Genomic DNA, 17,156 nt, shown 5'->3' with positions numbered 1-17,156 from the left:
GCATTTTAAATAAATTTGTCGGAAATAATTTAGGACAAGTTGCGTCGCGCGGTTAACGAAAAAAAAGGGACAAAAGAAAGCAGCGTTGACGTAAACGACTCTACGAGACAGCCAGGTACAAAAATTTATTTTTTTTTTTTTGTGTTAAACCTGAACAACCTAACTTAATCTTAGGGCTGCAATGTAAATTCGGTCGCAGACCACGAGGTAACAGTTCTCGATAAAAACTTGCCCCACGGCCGGCAATGAATTGCGGAACGCAGCCCCGATCGTCTGCTGTGACGCAGTCAAAATGGCGACGAGCGATGAAGTGCCGGTAGAAATCAACCAGAGTCGCGCGTACATCACAGAAAATTCGGTGAGTTTTATCTGAAGGGTTACCTCGGCGGAGTAGCGAGAGGGTTTATTCTCGAACGGGATATCGTCGACGTGCCGATACGCTATAAAGATAATACACGCTTGCCGCGCGAAGTGCTAAACCGCTTAGAACGTCGGTTTTGTCGATACGGTACTCTTGCATCGCGTACCTGATAGAAGATATCGGAGCCTCCTCATTCACGACCGGCGCACGAGAATAGAGTCGCGTCTCCGCGATAAGTTTACGTGATTTTCTAGCGTCGCCTGGCCACGGACACGCGATCGTCCGGACTCCGGAGATTCACTATCCTCGGCGGATGTTCTATATAGGACGGCGGAAACGATATAGCGATGTAGTCGGAGTAAAGCGCATGTTAAACCGAGGATACTGACTGGCTATTTCATTTCGAAGAGGACGCCATTTGTTTAGACGAACACGTGCATTCTGTTGCCGGGCGCGGGCTTCTTCTTTCAATTAACAGATCCGATATTCTAATGCTGCTTGTCCTCATGAACAGCATTGTAAATCATATTGTTTAAACAGTAGTAATTATTTTTTTTTTTTTTTTTTTTTTTATTAGTTTTATATGTGAATTGTTTTATGTATGTATTATGCATTACATAAATTTATTATGCAAATGTCTTGTCATTTTGCTTTGTTAATTTTTTTGGTAAATATATAGTATATCGCCCCCACTTTGGAATTTTTTTAAATTTGGAAAATGTGTTTGTTTTAATATCTTTTAACTTGCCTGCGAAGGAAAATTGTCGCACAATTCTTCTTTTTTATAAAAAAATTTTCTAATGTCGGCCAAAAAAAAATGTTTAATTTATGACTTTAAAGATACCGCGCGTGCATTATTCTTTTTTTTTTTTTTTTATATATATATATATATATATTTATATATTTACCATCATTATTTTTTTTTTTTAATTATACTCTTCGAGTAAAATTTTTACCGTTATGATTTGGTCTTTGTATACTCCATTTTGTACAATACAATTATAAAGAGTTTTATTTTAAGATTTTATTGCTGGAGTTTTAACTTGAAATTTTTTAACATGTGATAAGTTGTAAAATAATAAATAATGTTATATTAGTTATATATTCTTTGACTTATTCGGTTTTTAATATTCTATAAATATTGCAGACCTCAGATATGGAGTCTATGGACATAGCTGCTGCAGAACCCCCTACAATGAATAAAAATGCAGGTATAGCATCCTGTAGGGAATCTGTATCTGTTGATGACATGACATCAAGAGATTATTATTTCGATTCCTATGCCCACTATGGAATTCACGAAGAAATGTTAAAGGATGAAGTACGCACTGTAACTTATCGAAACTCAATGTATCACAACAAGCATCTTTTCAAAGGGAAAATAGTTCTTGATATTGGATGTGGCACTGGAATTCTCTCCATGTTCGCAGCAAAAGCTGGCGCAGCTAAAGTAATCGGCATTGAATGTTCCAATATCGTCGAATATGCCGAGAAGATAGTGGAAGCAAATAATCTGTCCAATGTTATAACAATACTTAAAGGAAAAGTAGAAGAAGTTTCTTTGCCTGACGGAATAGAAAAAGTCGACATCATAATATCGGAATGGATGGGCTACTGCTTATTTTATGAATCAATGTTAGACACAGTACTTTTTGCTAGAGACAAATGGCTCCGCGAGGACGGTATGCTTTTCCCTGATAAAGCAACTTTATTCATTTGCGGAATCGAAGATAGACAATATAAAGATGAAAAAATCAACTGGTGGGACGACGTATATGGATTCGATATGAGTAGTATAAGGAAGGTGGCTATTAGCGAACCGCTCGTAGACGTTGTTGATCCGAAACAAGTTGTCACAAATGCATGCCTAATCAAAGAAGTTGATCTTTACACAGTGACAAAGGCCGATCTCGAATTTTCATCGCCGTTTACTCTTCAAGTTCGCAGAAATGATTATGTCCAAGCTTTAGTTACATTCTTCAACATCGAATTCACTAAGTGCCACAAACGTATTGGCTTTAGTACCGCACCAGAAGTGCCATATACACATTGGAAACAAACTGTCTTTTATTTTGATGAATATATGACTGTGAAGAAGGGGGAGGAGATATATGGCGTATTCTCGATGAGGCCGAATGCAAGGAATTATAGAGACTTGGATTTTAGTATCGAGTTAGACTTTAAAGGAGAGTTGTGCCAAGTACACGAAACCAATAATTATCGTATGCGTTGATAAGTGAATTGAGCACTAACTTTCTACTTTTTTCATAATTCGTAAAAAGATCATTTAATCAAATCGGAAATCAATTTCCTACATTATGGAAAAGTATAAATGATCGTGTTTAGACAGCATGTATTGTCGACAGTATGTGAACTGTCACCTTAATTTTTAAAAGCATGGAATGCTTCTGATTAGACATTTAATATAATGATTTTTATAGACATTTCCTTCTGTAAACGTGCAAATACTTGGGTAATTAATTATATTTATAACAATCAAACATTGTAATAAAAGTTTTTTACGCGAATTTTCGCGCACAATTAAATCCATTTATCGATTTAAAAAAGTTTTTGAGTGTGAATATAAATGTTTTGGCGGTAACTCATTGTAATATTACAAAAAAAGATTTGTAATTAATATCCTTGATGTGTAATAAAATATATTTGTGCGCTAAAATTCTTCATTCCCATATTGTTTTTTATATTATTGAATTTTGCTTTACCATAAATTTATTAAAATATGTATGATATGTAATGTTTAAAAAAATCAAAATATTAATTTTCTTAAACTTTAATTCTTTTGCTTCTACTTGACATTTATTTATTGTTGCTTACCAAGAAAATAGGCTATACCATATTCTGCGATTGTATATATTTGCATACGTAATGACAAGATGAATAAATTTAAAAGCAAAAGTTATTTAAATAAATAATCACGCTGTCACTTGTCTTTATACATTTGGTAACTATTTCAATCGTTGATCTTGGTGAAATAGGCTGAGCATCAAGAAGTTTTTCTCCATTATTTAAGCAATGCGTCATTATGTTGTTATACCTTTCAAACAATTGGCTAATTTCTGTGTCTTGTAATCGGTCCTTAATTGAATAAAATTAAGTAGAACAGTACGATCGAGAGTCATCTGCAATTATGAAAATAATAAAAATGTACAATTATAATAATTTTTGCTTTCAGTTACAGCATTGGTTATTTTACGTCAATCAGTTTGATATTTAAAGAATCGAATATAAATAAATTATACATACCAGTTGGTCTCCCGTGCAAACTTGTTTCAAATTTTCAGGTTTAACTAACAGCAAATTACATAAGGCGTGCAGAGTATCAAAGAGATTCGTAACAAATTCAACTTCAAGCTCTTTGATACACTTGCGATATTCATTCATGTCGCATATTGCGCACATAGCACCGGCGGAGTTAAATTGAAATTGCTGTAAATGGTCATAAATAATTTTGTGGAATCTGATTCCTAATTCTTTGAGAGCTGTATCTAAATGCCTGCCATCTAAGGTATTTCGTATCAATCGTATCATTCCGCTCACGTATTGCACCACAATTAAACAGGCTGGAGTATTTATAGTATCCACGTCGGTTTCTGGCTTAAAATCAGTCTTTTTTTGTTCGCTTTGCAAATATACTTTTACCCAGCCTACAATAGCATTTATACTTCGGTCTAAGCCAGTATCTAATTTGACATCTATTTGCTCTAATATCGCTTTCTTTTTCAACAAACAATCGGCATGTTTAGACGACGAACTAAAAAAATAAATTTTAGTACTATCAGTATAACAGTAAAATCAGTATGTTAAAAAAAAAGAAAGAAAAAAAAAATACGTACGCAACGAGAGGCAGCACGCTATCGTTGAATTGTTCCTCCAGAAGTCTAACAATTGCATTACATTGATGCATTACGTTAAAAAAGTGAATCTCTGGTTGAGTTCTACTTTCAGGTATTGGTACACTTTGTAAACCCAATTCCAATGCATAGTCTACGTGCTCGCTTATTAAATATTGCAATAATATCTCAAAGATCTGTAATACATTTCCTGGTACATCGATAGGTTGCGACAGTAATTGACATCTTTGAAACGCGAGTTTGCTTCTCTGTAGTATTGAAATTGCTAATTCTTCCGATAGAAATGTTTCACCTCCGTAATCTTCTATTTGAGCAATATTAATATTCGTTCTTGCACCTAATACAGCTTGCAAGTCTCTACGTAATTCTTGAAAACCACCTGTTTGCAATTGTTTCTTTTGATGATTCTTAGATTCGTAGTATTCAATAAGTAACGTAGTTGACTTTTCCCGAAATGCCTTTGTTTCGATACTGAAATAATCGATAGCAATTAATTATTAATTTTTTAACTATTTTCGGCGATCGTTAAAAACCTACCTAATATACGTATCTAAATATTTCTGGAAAATGTTTCTTGTAAGTTTGGGAAGATAAGTTTCGTCAGTGCCCATATTAAAGATTTTTAAATCATTAGATAGCTTAACCGTCTTTGTGTACAGATCGTATAGATTTCGAAGATACTTTTCAGCGTCATTTTTGTCCGACAACTTGGCGACTGCATATTTTTGAAGGCGCAAATGATATATATTTAAGACAAATTTAGCCATTACTTGTTCAGGATTGGAAAAAACTTGCTGCATAAGTTTGTGATATTTCGTACACATAGGTATAACGTCTTGAAAGACATCTTTTCCACCAAAAGAACCCATTTGACTTTGTTCTATGAATGCATCAATACATTGAGAGTAGCCTTTAAAATGCGCTAAGGTGCTTGCCAGTTCCCTCATGTACAGTGCATCTTCTCTGTTATGCGCTCTTACGAATTCCTCGATAAGATTACGTTCTATCTCATCGTATTTAACGCCAATTTTCTTTTTAGCATGTTCAAATTTCTCAGAGGGAAGTTCCTGAGCTATCAGATGGAGTTTTTGTATCACATCTGCAGCATTGTTCAACTGTAATAAATAAAATTTAATATACTTTGATCTTGTCATTTCCATATTATTATCGTTTAATTATATTATTATAATTATCTTTACCAAGGACTTATCTGTGAAAATTGGATCTGTTAATGGGCCAGGGCTTAAAAATTCTAAGAAGTGTTTCATCAATTTTTGAGCTTCAACAGCTCTTGCTCTTGGAGTATTAACACTTTCCAATTGATCTCCTAGATGCAAAACTTTTGTGGCTACAAAATTAATTCTTTCATCTAACTGATGAAACAAATCGATAGAATGTCTATTTCTCTCCTGTAATTCTAATATTTCGAGTGTATGCCGAGCTTCTTCTTCCTTCAATTCAGCCTCTAATTTATCACACTTCTTTTGCTGACGTTCCTGCAATATTTGCAAGTCTTTGATTGCTTGCAAAAAAGTTTCATGGACAATGACAGGATCGAAAAACGTCTTTCCTCCTTCCTTTGTGTTGTCATTAACAGTTCTCCATGCTAGTCTCTCCACAAATTCTTCAGGATCAAATGGATCCTACAAAACAGTTGTGATTTATTTCAAATTAATTTATTAATTTCATGGAATATTAGACAAAACAATTTGTGTGGTAAAAAATTTAATTTATTAAAAAAAATTCTTTCAAGCTGACTAAATGTAACTATAATTGTATCAGTATTAATTAAAACTTATACGCTAAAGTGTCGGTTGTGAAATAAAAACAAATAAGCTCGGTGGAAATAGAAAAAGGAGAATCAAAACCTGCTCCAATTCTTTCATGTATTGTTGCATCATTTTGAAACAGTTTATTCTTGTACAGCAACATAAAAGGAAAAAATATCAGTTGAGTTGGGTTAGAGCAATGCCACGGGCGTATAAAGCACGTAAGTAACACGGAAACGTAATCCGCCACGAGCTGTGGCAAACTGTAGCAAATAAACTAAAGTTGAACTATAGTCAATTCGTACTGTGATCAAACGGAGTAAAGAAAGGCATGGCGACTCGCGAAACGTCCACTAGTAACAGCGCGGATGCGCGCCGTCGGCATTTTAAGGCGCATCGTAATCTAGATATTCGATAATCGTGATCAACTTGAAAGTTTATTTGAAAAATGCATAATAAAATTACACAATTTACGTGATCTGATATTATATTTTTAGACTTTTTTTTAAAGCAATAACTGCGACGGTTGTTAAAAAAATATGAATGTAAGACAATTGTTCAACAATTTTATGCATGCTTTGTTTTTTTTTTCTTTTTTTTTTTTTAATGTATACAAGTCGAAGTATTAATGACTTACAATGGAGAAAACTCGAAGATTAATTCGATGTCATAGAGCATACTTTTTATTCATATAGGAAAAAAAGAAAAAAAAAAAGAATCATTCATAGATATGTTGCCGGCGTCATTTACAATATATAATATTTCTCGCACTCGCTTTTAGCACACTTTCGATTTCGTTCGCAGTCCATTACATGATATAAAAATGGTCGTTACACTATTGCGGTAGATATCGCTAACTCTTACACTCTGATTAAATTAGGAAGCAAGCGTGTGTTTATATACATAACAATCCGTACGGCTGCATCCCCGCAAGATCTCTGATAAAAAGTATATCGCTAGAGACGTGGCTGTGCATCGCGTTTTATGGCCATCATCTACGAAATTTTGGGAATTTATTACGCAAACTATCCATTTAATGTTCGTTTTCTAAAACCAGTTCCTTCAGATTTGGTATTAAAAAAATATGAAGATTTCTTTCCCTTCTGTATTTTTTTTTTTTTCTCTCTCTCTGCTAATTCGCTAACGTCTCTATGTATACTTTACACGTTTACCGATTTACGTAGATCTGACAAAATAAATCTCGTGGGATCGTATCCGTTACAAAATATATATTACAATATTGCACTTAGGGTAAATGTACACTGAAAAGCAGCTGTGGCGTTTGCTGCGACGACGGCAGCTAGCGAACGCGATTTTAGTGTCGTGTGCATCGAGTTTCACATGTTTCGCATGTATTATATACCGCGCCGGCCGGATTGCCGAAGACTGATTTTCTCCGTCGTTCTCTCATCCTTTGCCTCTGCCGTTTAGTTACGTACGCTAGTCGCCGTCGCCACAGAAAACGCCAAATCTGCTCTTCGGTGTACACACGATAAAACGCGTATAAAATATACAACGAGTTCCTCTATCGAGGCACTAACGACAAGGAACACAGAAGTGTCCATGTGATGCGTGATGTTGTTTGTGCACAGATCTTTAACGCTTCCATTTACATGATTTTATGTCTTTTAGGCATCGTATTTCTTCAATTTTAAGCAGAGGAAATTTTTAACTTAAATATTTAGAATAATTATCGAGCCTATTCCACAACAATCATCCACAATCATTATAGCAATAAGCTCGTGGGTCGTGAGCCATAAAAATTAATCAAAGTTGAATGTGTAAAGTATGCTCGGATACAATTAGTTAATTCTTATGGCTTACAACTTTATATAAATTGTAGAATAGGCTTTACAATATTTCAAAAATAAATGTGACCACTAAAAATAAATCTATCACTTACAGAAGATTGTTTTTCTACAAATTAAAAAAAAAATAATATTAATAATAAATTAATATTTAAATATAATTATTGTCCAAAATAAATGAAGAATTGCGCATTTAAGACATTTTCCTTGCAGATTCTCGGCAGAATGTAGATATAACTACAAGAATTCGATACAATCGATATATGTGGCACAAGCATACGTCATGTACAATTCAATTATGCACATACATACAATTCTGGTCGTAGTAACTCGCATCAGACAATTATAATGCGGCTGTCAAATCGATAAGACAGAAAAATTATAAGATATTCACGTTCCACTTCGTGCAACGGACACAATTATTTTCGACGTAGACGTCGCATTTTGTCGCTCGCACAGTTTCTATTATATCTAATGCCATTCATCATTAAATAACTGTATTCGTTACATTAGCCAACCGCACCGTGATGCGAATAATTACAAAACTTGGTAATCGATTTTCGTTTCTAGCACGCGAAGACAGTTTTTACAAATAGCCTTCCACTTCTTTACAACTTTAATACGGTTGGCACATCATCGTCGAACATTTCACAAAGATAATCACGCTATGTCCAAAATGGAGATATACATAAATGTAGTTCATTTACTAACGCAATTTAATTAGCCGGACACGTTGGCGTAGACATGAGTGAAATTAATATTAATACAGAAAATTAAGATAAATTTATATAACACGCATCCAGAAATCATGAAAAAAAAAAAAAATATATATATATATAAAACAGCAGTAATATATAAAAAATGTAAGTATTTTAATTGTATCCTTAAATATTTTGGCTATTAACTTTGATAAAACATCTTTAATACTTAAATATCAATATATTGCAAAGTCGATTAAATAAAAAAATCTCTATTTTAATATGAGCATCAAAACTATCAATCGCCACAAGTAATTATCAGTAACTTATTTTAATACAAACAAAAATAGAAAAGAGAGAAGATATATCTATTATAAATAATTTTACAATTTTGTATTAAAAATTTCCATGTAACTTAATTCATCGTGTTCTAATTACGTCTTATCCACGTGCACCCCTTATATACATCTATAAACTTATTCGTTATGTATTGTTCATGAACGCTAAGTATAGTAATTTGGGATAATGGATGGAATGAGAGTATTGTCGATTAAAAACTAAGATATATATTACAATCGTAGGTTCAGTTACGCCTTCTTAAGACGTTCGCACGCGTATCTCGATACGTGAGAATCACATATTACCCTTAAAACATGCATACAGCGTCATAGCGAAACACATCCATTAGTTGTACGCTCGTCGCGCAAATTATCATATAACGTTACATAAAAGCGCATAGAAACGCATAGGTACAATCAAAACGTTACAGTGTACTGTGGATAATCTCTCCAAAAGTAAATGAGAATTTAACAAACCGTGACAATTATACCATTTATTTCGGCGACTAGTGCTTAGATGCTTCTAATTTTATCACTCTAAAGCTTGCACATATAAAAGAGATATATGTATTTGACGTGATATAATTAGCTCGGTATGTGATAATGTTATATACTTTTTCGTATAATATTCGAACTTGCAAGCTGTGGCATGTACGAAGCTTAATGTTTTCGTGACTGTACTAAAATATTATAGCCAGCAACCTCAAGGTTGGCCGATCGATGATATTGCCTATTCGGGGATTGTTTTTGCGACGCAGATCAAAAAAATCATCCTGAACAAAATTACCTGTGACTGTGATTAAATAAAATCATATTTCTCGCTTCGATTGATTATTCAAAAATCAATCAAAACGAGCAATATAAAATTTATCCAATCATAATCACAGATTATTTTGATCCAGATTGTTAGAATCTAAATTATCTTGACCTGAGTTGCGAAAGCAGTCGAGATGTTAAAATGCTACATACATGTTTTCATTTGACGCATCGGTATTAAAAGGTGGTACACAACAAGCACACTCAACGAGCATATTGCAGTTACGCTATACGAAAATACATTTGTGAAATCACTTCCCTTAAAGAATACGGCTCGATAATTGCAATTGCTCGATATTGCACGTTCTTAAACCTCGAATTTATCTTATCTTCATTACGAAGGCCACTAAAAAGACGGGACTGATAAGCTTTCACCATTTTAAACTGAAAAAATTGCCATATCGTGACGGTAGTAACAAAAAATTATTTAAATTTCAACTATTTGTTTAAATTGTTTAAAGAATAAAAGACAGTAGCACTGCAGTATGCCATACCAATATTTTATCATGCTGTTCTGTAATAATCTCGTATTCAATAGATAATCCCTGATTACAACGTTGAAAGTAACGAAGCGTAATAATGCAAGCAACATGCATTAGCTTGCAAAAGAAAGCACTTAAATATTAAAAATTTTTATAAATTGTACGTACATTTTTAACGTAATCTTTTTAATATTTTATATGTTTACACTATTTAGCTCCGCTTTTTTGTGGCCAGTATTAATAAAAAATTTTAGACAAAATACGTTCTCTGGTGTGTAATTTCGACGTTTTTTCTTTGGGTATTTATCGTAGTGTATCGCCGGGAATAGTATCCAACACGAAATTAAAAATAAACGGCAATCGATAAAGTAACAAAAATCTTTTTCTCGACTAATTCTATATTTGTGACTGTATATGTATAAGGATAATACTTGTGTCGCAGCTGAATAATATTGTTGTATTTGAGTATATGTATATCCCTTCATAATCTTGAAGAGAATATAAAAATTGAAGGGATACACAAAGAACGAAGCAATATATCTCAAAGCTGAAATGCAACGTTGCATAGTAATACACGTATATCAAGCAAGATTAATATTTCAAGTGTTTGAATATCACAAATTAGAAAGAATTGTCATAAATATTTATAATAAAAAATGATCGAAGTTAAATATATGTATTCAAATAAGTTAAAGCTTTAGCTTAGAATATTCTGGTTTGCTTTTTGGAAGCTAATGTCAAGCTTATAAATTAAAATATATATAAATTTCAAAAAATGCTAAACAAATGTGTAAAACGAGTATACGTAGATCTTTTAATAGAGCATTTATGTTTTATATTGCGGATAATTCTTTTCCAATATTATTCGTTGTAAAAAAACATGCGTAACTAAATAGCGTCGATTATTTACATAGAAAATATCATTTCCATAACAAATTCATTTACTTATATAGTCTTATTTGTAATTTTCAAAAATCCATAACGAAATTATATCTTCGTCATAAATGTTTGAAAATCGTCTCCCTCATCTATTGTGCAATTAATCTTTACATTATTATTTCTGTGTCATTTATAAAAAACAATTTTTTTTAAACATTTAATTAAAAGTTTAATTTCAAAGACATTTCTGGATATCACATCTTAAATATTTAATACGAGTGATTTTTAAACAAAGATAATTGATGTCTTAACGAAAGTTTCAAGCAAATTATAAAGTTTTTAATTCTGTATGCTAATAAATAATGTACAAAATTTTTTGCACAAAGATCTCGTTACCAGTATCACAATAAGAAAGCCATCAATTTCGTTATACCTTTGTTATATTAAATTACGAAGAATATTGAATCAACATCTGCTGGAATGTTGTAGTCCCAACGGTAGTGGACATTTGACCAATACTGTTGAACAAGGACTCCGCCTGCAAGTTCTCCGGCAATCTTGTAAGAAATTGTGCGCCGTGTACAAAATCCATTTTCAGTAACTCTTCCTGATACAAGTGCAACACTCCCAGCGCGGTTCTGAAAAGGAACTCGTCTCCGTCTCTGAGAAAGACGTCCCAGATTCTACATGCAACATCAAGAGGCATTGCTTTAGCATAAATAGTGTACAACCAATCCAACAGATACAAGTCCGGGCTTAATCCGGCTATGGTAAAGTGGGAAAAGACTTTTGGCAGCTTATGCGCAAGAGCACTGGAATATACTTTATAGTAGGTATTCATCCTCTTTTGGTCCAATGTGAAGGCGGCTCGGTGGCAAGGATGGTTTAGCAGATTCGCGAAACAGGCGAAGGCGTCCGGCGGTTCCATGTTCAGCGACAGTACAGCACCCACAAAACTCATACCTTGCACGTAGCCTACATCCGGTCTGTACACTGCATACGCTGCCAAAATACCCTGAAGGCTGTCGAATAATGGTCCACCCTCTTGAAAGACACATAAGGTAGGAAAGGTACGAGATACGTCTAATCGGATAGCGGCTAATGACTCGTTATTGGGGCACGACATCGCCCGGTCTAAGCACAGGTTGTACAGATGCGGCGTTATGTTTAAACTATTCGAAATTGCCAATTTCCATACTTTACCTCGAACACTCGGCGGCAAACCGCGCCACCACAGTTCCCTTACTTTCTTCGTATTCTTAACACTTTCGAACTTGGGCAGAACGTGCGCGTTCCACGTATTAGAATCCTCGGCTAATCTCTTCTCTTCTTTCAGCTGACACTCCCTTTGCTGCTTGCGTTCCTTCTCCTCGCGTACTTCTCTCTTCCTCGCCGCTTCTAAGATGGCATAGTATTGCTTGCGATGGCGCTCTTCTTCCAAAGCGTTTTTGGCTGGTAAATTTGCTGGCCTCGGCTGCTGGATTAAAGCTGTGCTACCGCCTACTTTGTCAATATTTCTTGACGGGCTACCGGTGGGTGTCGACTGCGGTGAATTTTTATTCTTCCACGAAAACACATTCTTTGTAAAAATCGTGTTCAAGCCGCCCCAACGTTTCGGTATCTTGTCAGTCTTTTCCACGACGTGATGCTCGTCGGATCCTAGAAAGCTGCCTGAAGGCGATATCTCGCTGAGGGAAGACACTGTGCTGCTACACGAGCGTGGCAGACTGTTTCTCGGACTGCTGTTCGCGCTGACGTTTTCCAGCTTCACGTACTTGTCCACGTCAGGCTTCGTACTCGACGTTTGCTCCTTGCCGTTACACAAATCGTCCAGATAGTGAGAAGTACAGTCGATTTGTGCATGCCCGTGCGTCTTGGCCTCTTCCACCGAGTACAGCTGTTTCGTGGAAGGGTTGTAGGCCAGAGACATGCTTTCCAGGGCGTGATTCAGGCTAGTGCCAGCCACCCCGACGGATATCACGTTGCCAGCGTCATACCACTTGTTCTCCCTGATGTGTACGCACAATGCCTTAGTCTTCGCCGGTGGTACAGGCGCTACGTCGCACGCCAAGGCCTCGTCGACGTTGACGCTGTCGCAGCGTACCGTGTCTCCGTTGAGGGATACCAATTGCTGCTTGCCGACCTTCGGCGCGATGTTGCTGGCGATGTAGCATCCGCCACACGACTCGCGCCCGACTTTCACTACCTGGAGGCCGTTGGCGGCATTATTTTGACGAGATTTGACGCTCGCTCCGGACGGCTGCAAGCTCGGCGATGGGGTGGAATGCGCGTCACCCCCGTTCAGCCGCTGAGACGCCACCGGGCTCTTCATGGTTGGGTCTCCTAACCTCGCGGGCGTGCCCAGGTCGTCTCCGATCCGGGACAGCCGTTCACGCGCCGAATCCTTCGACCAGAAAGGCTCACGAGTTCGTGCATGCTTTCTTATTGATTGTTAAATACCTGGTTGGCATGGAATATTACACCTTGCGTTCCGATGACTTCGAGCGTCGGCCAACGGTGACCACGGGGACGACTTCTAGGGGACGAACGCTGACGGTCTCCTCGTCACGCGCGTGCCATACCGCGAAATGGTCGCGTAGAATGGTAATCAAGTCGCTGGGCCAAACTAGACCAGATTCCACCGATCGGTCGCATCTATAAATTTTGGCGTGTTCCAATATCGTCCAAGGGTGCGGAACGAAGGGACCCGGGGTCTTGGCGATCAGAGGTCACATCCTTTGAAATTAATTGCGAGCCCAGATCGCAGAATCGCGTGGACTCGCGTACGCGGCACTGACAGCAACGACAGCAGGGTCCCTCTGCAGTGGCAAATCGAGCTAGGTAGCGTATGTGTTATAGCGTTGGAAGTCGATATATGTCATATACAAATACACGTCAAATATCGCGTCGGTGGACTCCCATCACCACTTCGATAGAGTTGTTCGTCGACGATGGTTTGACTCTAGTTGACTGTCATCGGTAGCTCGTCGGCGACGGTGGCGTCGTGCTTTAAAAATTCTCGGGTACTAAAACAAAATTTAAATTATCCGCGCGACACTGAAAACCATGTCACGACTCATTTTAATCAATTTAATTTAATTTTCATAAATGTAGAAAAGATGATACTCGCACGTGTAAAAAAAAAGCCAATTAGTCAACGCATTCGGAAACTTCTCATTAAATAGATATCAATATGATAATCGGAATTGTCATCAAGATATGAATAGAAACACTTCTCGAGAAGATCGACTGTATTCGATATCTCCCATCAAGTCACGCACTGCGGCTCTCCACGTGCATAAATATTCGAATTTTAATTATAATATAAAAAACAGCGGTATTTACGAACTTTTAATTACTTAATTTGCGATACCGTAAATGTGCAAAATCAACCTTCTTATTTAGAAACTACTACAGCTTCGGTATTTTTGTTTCAAAATGTTGTAAGGAATGTATTAAAAGAATTAACGATTCAGGATATCTTACATACATCTTACATAAAAATTGGCGCATTATGTAGAATCGTAATAGTAAAAAACCTAAAAACCCTTTATGCTAGAAGATAAAGAGAAAGGAAAACACGGAAGAACATTCTGAATTATTATATAGAGGAATAGAAATGGCTACAGAGTCAAACACATATTCTATTGTACATATTACAATTAGGCTAAAAAAGAAAAAGTGCTTATTGTAATAACCGCCATACGCAGTATCATTATATTTACTTCTCAAGACCCGAGTTGCCCTTCCATTACACGCACACCTACATTCGCTCGATATTATCGATACTAATTCGACAAGTTTCTTGTCGATCTAAAGTCGAATTTTATACTAGAAACCGATGTTAATTAACCACGTTTTTTTTTTCTTTAGAAAGAAAAAAAAATAGCTACAAAAACAAAATTTTGGGGCAAACAAGAGTTTCGTACAACTCCAAAGAAGAGTTGATGGTCCATGAGGGTGTTAACTTTTTTTCCCCTTCTTCTTCTCTTGTTGAGGTAAACTAAACTTTCATATATGTTCTTATACTTGCAGTAATAAGTTTAATTTTGCAGTTCCCGGACCGCAACCATGTTAGATGTTCTGTAAAAAAAAAAAGAAAAAAATTTATTGATAGCCATGAATTAAACGACTCTTATTTGAGCATAAATATATTAAGATCGCTGTTTTATTTGACTTACTTTGGTTAAACAAAACGTAAAATTATAGTTCTCAGCAGCATCCAGATTTAGCAGATTCGATTGGACGACCGTGTTCTATTTTGACCTTGTTGGCTGGATCGCTTGCTCCGCTCGATGGTGGACCTACTCGAAGTTTAATTTCTGCGGCCATTGTCATAAAAGCTTGTTCTACATTCATCGCATTTTTGGCCGATGTTTCCAAAAATGGTATGCCGAGCTGATCAGCATATTCCTACAGCAAAAATATTGCAACGATATATAATCATGTACCAAAAAATAATTAAACAGATTTTATACATTATCCCGTAATAAACGGACACTTTTTCGAAAGTAAGTAGAGTTTATTGGGACAAATAGAAAAATGTTATGTTATTTTCTATTTTTCGCGATAAATTCTACTTACTCTCGAAAAAGCGTCCGTTTACTATAAGACATCCCGTATATTCCGTATTCGTCTCGCGTAAAAGAGGCTCGGTAGTACGCTGCGCCTGTACTTGGCGCGAGGCACTACCGTGCCTCTTAATAATATCGAAAAAAATATATGTGCAATCGATTACCTTGGCTGTTGTATAATCTACTACTTTTTTAGTATGTAGATCACATTTATTCCCAACTAACAATTTATTGACGTTATCACAGGCATAACGATCAATTTCTTCTAGCCACTGTTTTACATTGTTGAAAGTCTCTTGATCCGTGCAATCATATACAACAATAATACCGTGTGCACCTCGATAATATGAACTTGTAATTGTTCTGAACCGTTCTTGGCCTGCTGTATCCCAGATTTGTAACTTTATCGTTTTTCCATCTAGGTCAATAGTTCGAATCTTAAAATCTACACCAATGGTACTGATGTAACTTTCTGTATATGTGTCATCAGCAAAACGCAACAAAAGGCATGATTTTCCAACGCCGGAATCTCCAATTAGAAGCAATTTAAACAGATAATCACTGAAACAAAAAAAATATATTCTAGCATATTATATATCAAACTTACAAATATTCATATAAACGAGAAGAAAACGTAGTGCGATACGGCTACGTAATAAATTAAGATCGTAGATAACGCACATATGCTGAAATCAAAGATACCATTTTATATTTTAAAGCTTTTTAAACACAAAGAAAAATTCCTCAGTTTATCAACGATTTACTCATACTTTGCTTGTAACTAAAAAAAAAAAAAAATAATAATATATATCACGGTCCTAACGTCAAAAAGGATAAAGATAACGTAAAAACATAACGGTATAAAATAATGAAATGCGCGGTCAGTTTGTTTGAGTCAAACTTCCGGGCCACTGCGATAAGTTGAAATAAAGCGAAGGCATTTTCCTTTTATCCAAACTTATTGCGCTGGCTTAGAAGGCCAGTAAAAACCAACAGGCATCTCGGCTAATGCGTGAATACCATGTTTCGATTAGGAGGGGAAAGCGGGCGAGAGGAAAGGGTAAATCTGTCAAATGACAAAAGTCGAGCGAATTTAAGTCCCCTGCTGAAGGAGCTGGGCCTGATAACGAGGATATATTTTTTTTTTTTTCATCTCGCATACGCCCACGTTTCCGTCGCGTTTGATAAGCCGTAAAATTCATTACACTTGCGCTCTACGTAGAAAGAAAAGTTTACTCACTATTCGGGATTCATCGTGGACATGCTATACTGGGAACGCGTTTGCTGATGGATCCGCTTTGTGGTTCACGCTCGCAGGTCACACCTAGAAAATAGCTCGCTGGCCTCGACACGCGTTACGCGACGTGGATAAATAGGATTCTCACTACGTTCCGTAATATGACGAAGAGTTAGAACAATGGCGGCCACAGCAACTCCTCCCAGTGAGACTTCCACCATTGACGTAATGCCAGAATGGCAGTACGGCCGCAAGTGCCGTTTCCACACCCGTTTGCGTACCCGGCCTTAGACCCACTTCGACCGAGCACCGACTAATTCGA

At 36.3% G+C, this 17,156-nt stretch overlaps 4 protein-coding genes across 6 annotated transcripts; 1 reads left to right on the top strand and 3 right to left on the bottom strand.

Annotated features, from left to right (window-relative positions):
• The first annotated feature begins 240 nt into the window (after positions 1 to 240).
• Art1 (arginine methyltransferase 1) lies at positions 241 to 3,487 on the top strand. Of its 3 annotated transcripts, none has more exons than XM_070660356.1 (2): positions 241 to 358; positions 1,509 to 3,487. In XM_070660356.1, exons 1-2 carry the CDS (start codon positions 293 to 295, stop codon positions 2,592 to 2,594), a joined length of 1,152 nt encoding a protein of 383 aa, XP_070516457.1. In that variant the 5' UTR covers positions 241 to 292; the 3' UTR covers positions 2,595 to 3,487. The 3 variants fall into 3 exon arrangements, with proteins under 3 accessions (XP_070516457.1, XP_070516458.1, XP_070516459.1); XM_070660357.1 differs by lacking the exon at positions 241 to 358 and adding an exon at positions 368 to 879; XM_070660358.1 differs by lacking the exon at positions 241 to 358 and adding an exon at positions 368 to 903.
• On the bottom strand, positions 3,217 to 6,317 carry Sec10 (Exocyst complex component Sec10). Its single transcript, XM_070660344.1, has 6 exons — positions 6,102 to 6,317; positions 5,433 to 5,876; positions 4,771 to 5,348; positions 4,216 to 4,704; positions 3,626 to 4,133; positions 3,217 to 3,501 (listed from the first exon to the last, which is right to left on the bottom strand). The coding sequence occupies exons 1-6, from the start codon at positions 6,132 to 6,134 to the stop codon at positions 3,403 to 3,405; spliced, it is 2,151 nt and encodes a 716-aa protein (XP_070516445.1). The 5' UTR covers positions 6,135 to 6,317; the 3' UTR covers positions 3,217 to 3,402.
• A 345-nt stretch (positions 6,318 to 6,662) lies between these two features.
• Positions 6,663 to 14,473, bottom strand: LOC139104701 (TBC1 domain family member 12). Its single transcript, XM_070660350.1, has one exon. The coding sequence runs from the start codon at positions 13,353 to 13,355 to the stop codon at positions 11,472 to 11,474; it is 1,884 nt and encodes a 627-aa protein (XP_070516451.1). The 5' UTR covers positions 13,356 to 14,473; the 3' UTR covers positions 6,663 to 11,471.
• Positions 14,474 to 14,647: 174 nt separating this feature from the next.
• Rab1 (RAS oncogene family member Rab1) lies at positions 14,648 to 17,027 on the bottom strand. Its single transcript, XM_070660365.1, has 4 exons — positions 16,838 to 17,027; positions 15,762 to 16,158; positions 15,205 to 15,436; positions 14,648 to 15,106 (listed from the first exon to the last, which is right to left on the bottom strand). Exons 1-3 carry the CDS (start codon positions 16,858 to 16,860, stop codon positions 15,236 to 15,238), a joined length of 621 nt encoding a protein of 206 aa, XP_070516466.1. The 5' UTR covers positions 16,861 to 17,027; the 3' UTR covers positions 14,648 to 15,106; positions 15,205 to 15,235.
• Positions 17,028 to 17,156: the final 129 nt, after the last annotated feature.

Source organism: Cardiocondyla obscurior, linkage group LG08 (genome assembly GCF_019399895.1).
Source record: "Cardiocondyla obscurior isolate alpha-2009 linkage group LG08, Cobs3.1, whole genome shotgun sequence".
NCBI lineage: Eukaryota > Metazoa > Arthropoda > Insecta > Hymenoptera > Formicidae > Cardiocondyla > Cardiocondyla obscurior.
This window is presented reverse-complemented; position numbering and strand designations above follow the sequence as displayed.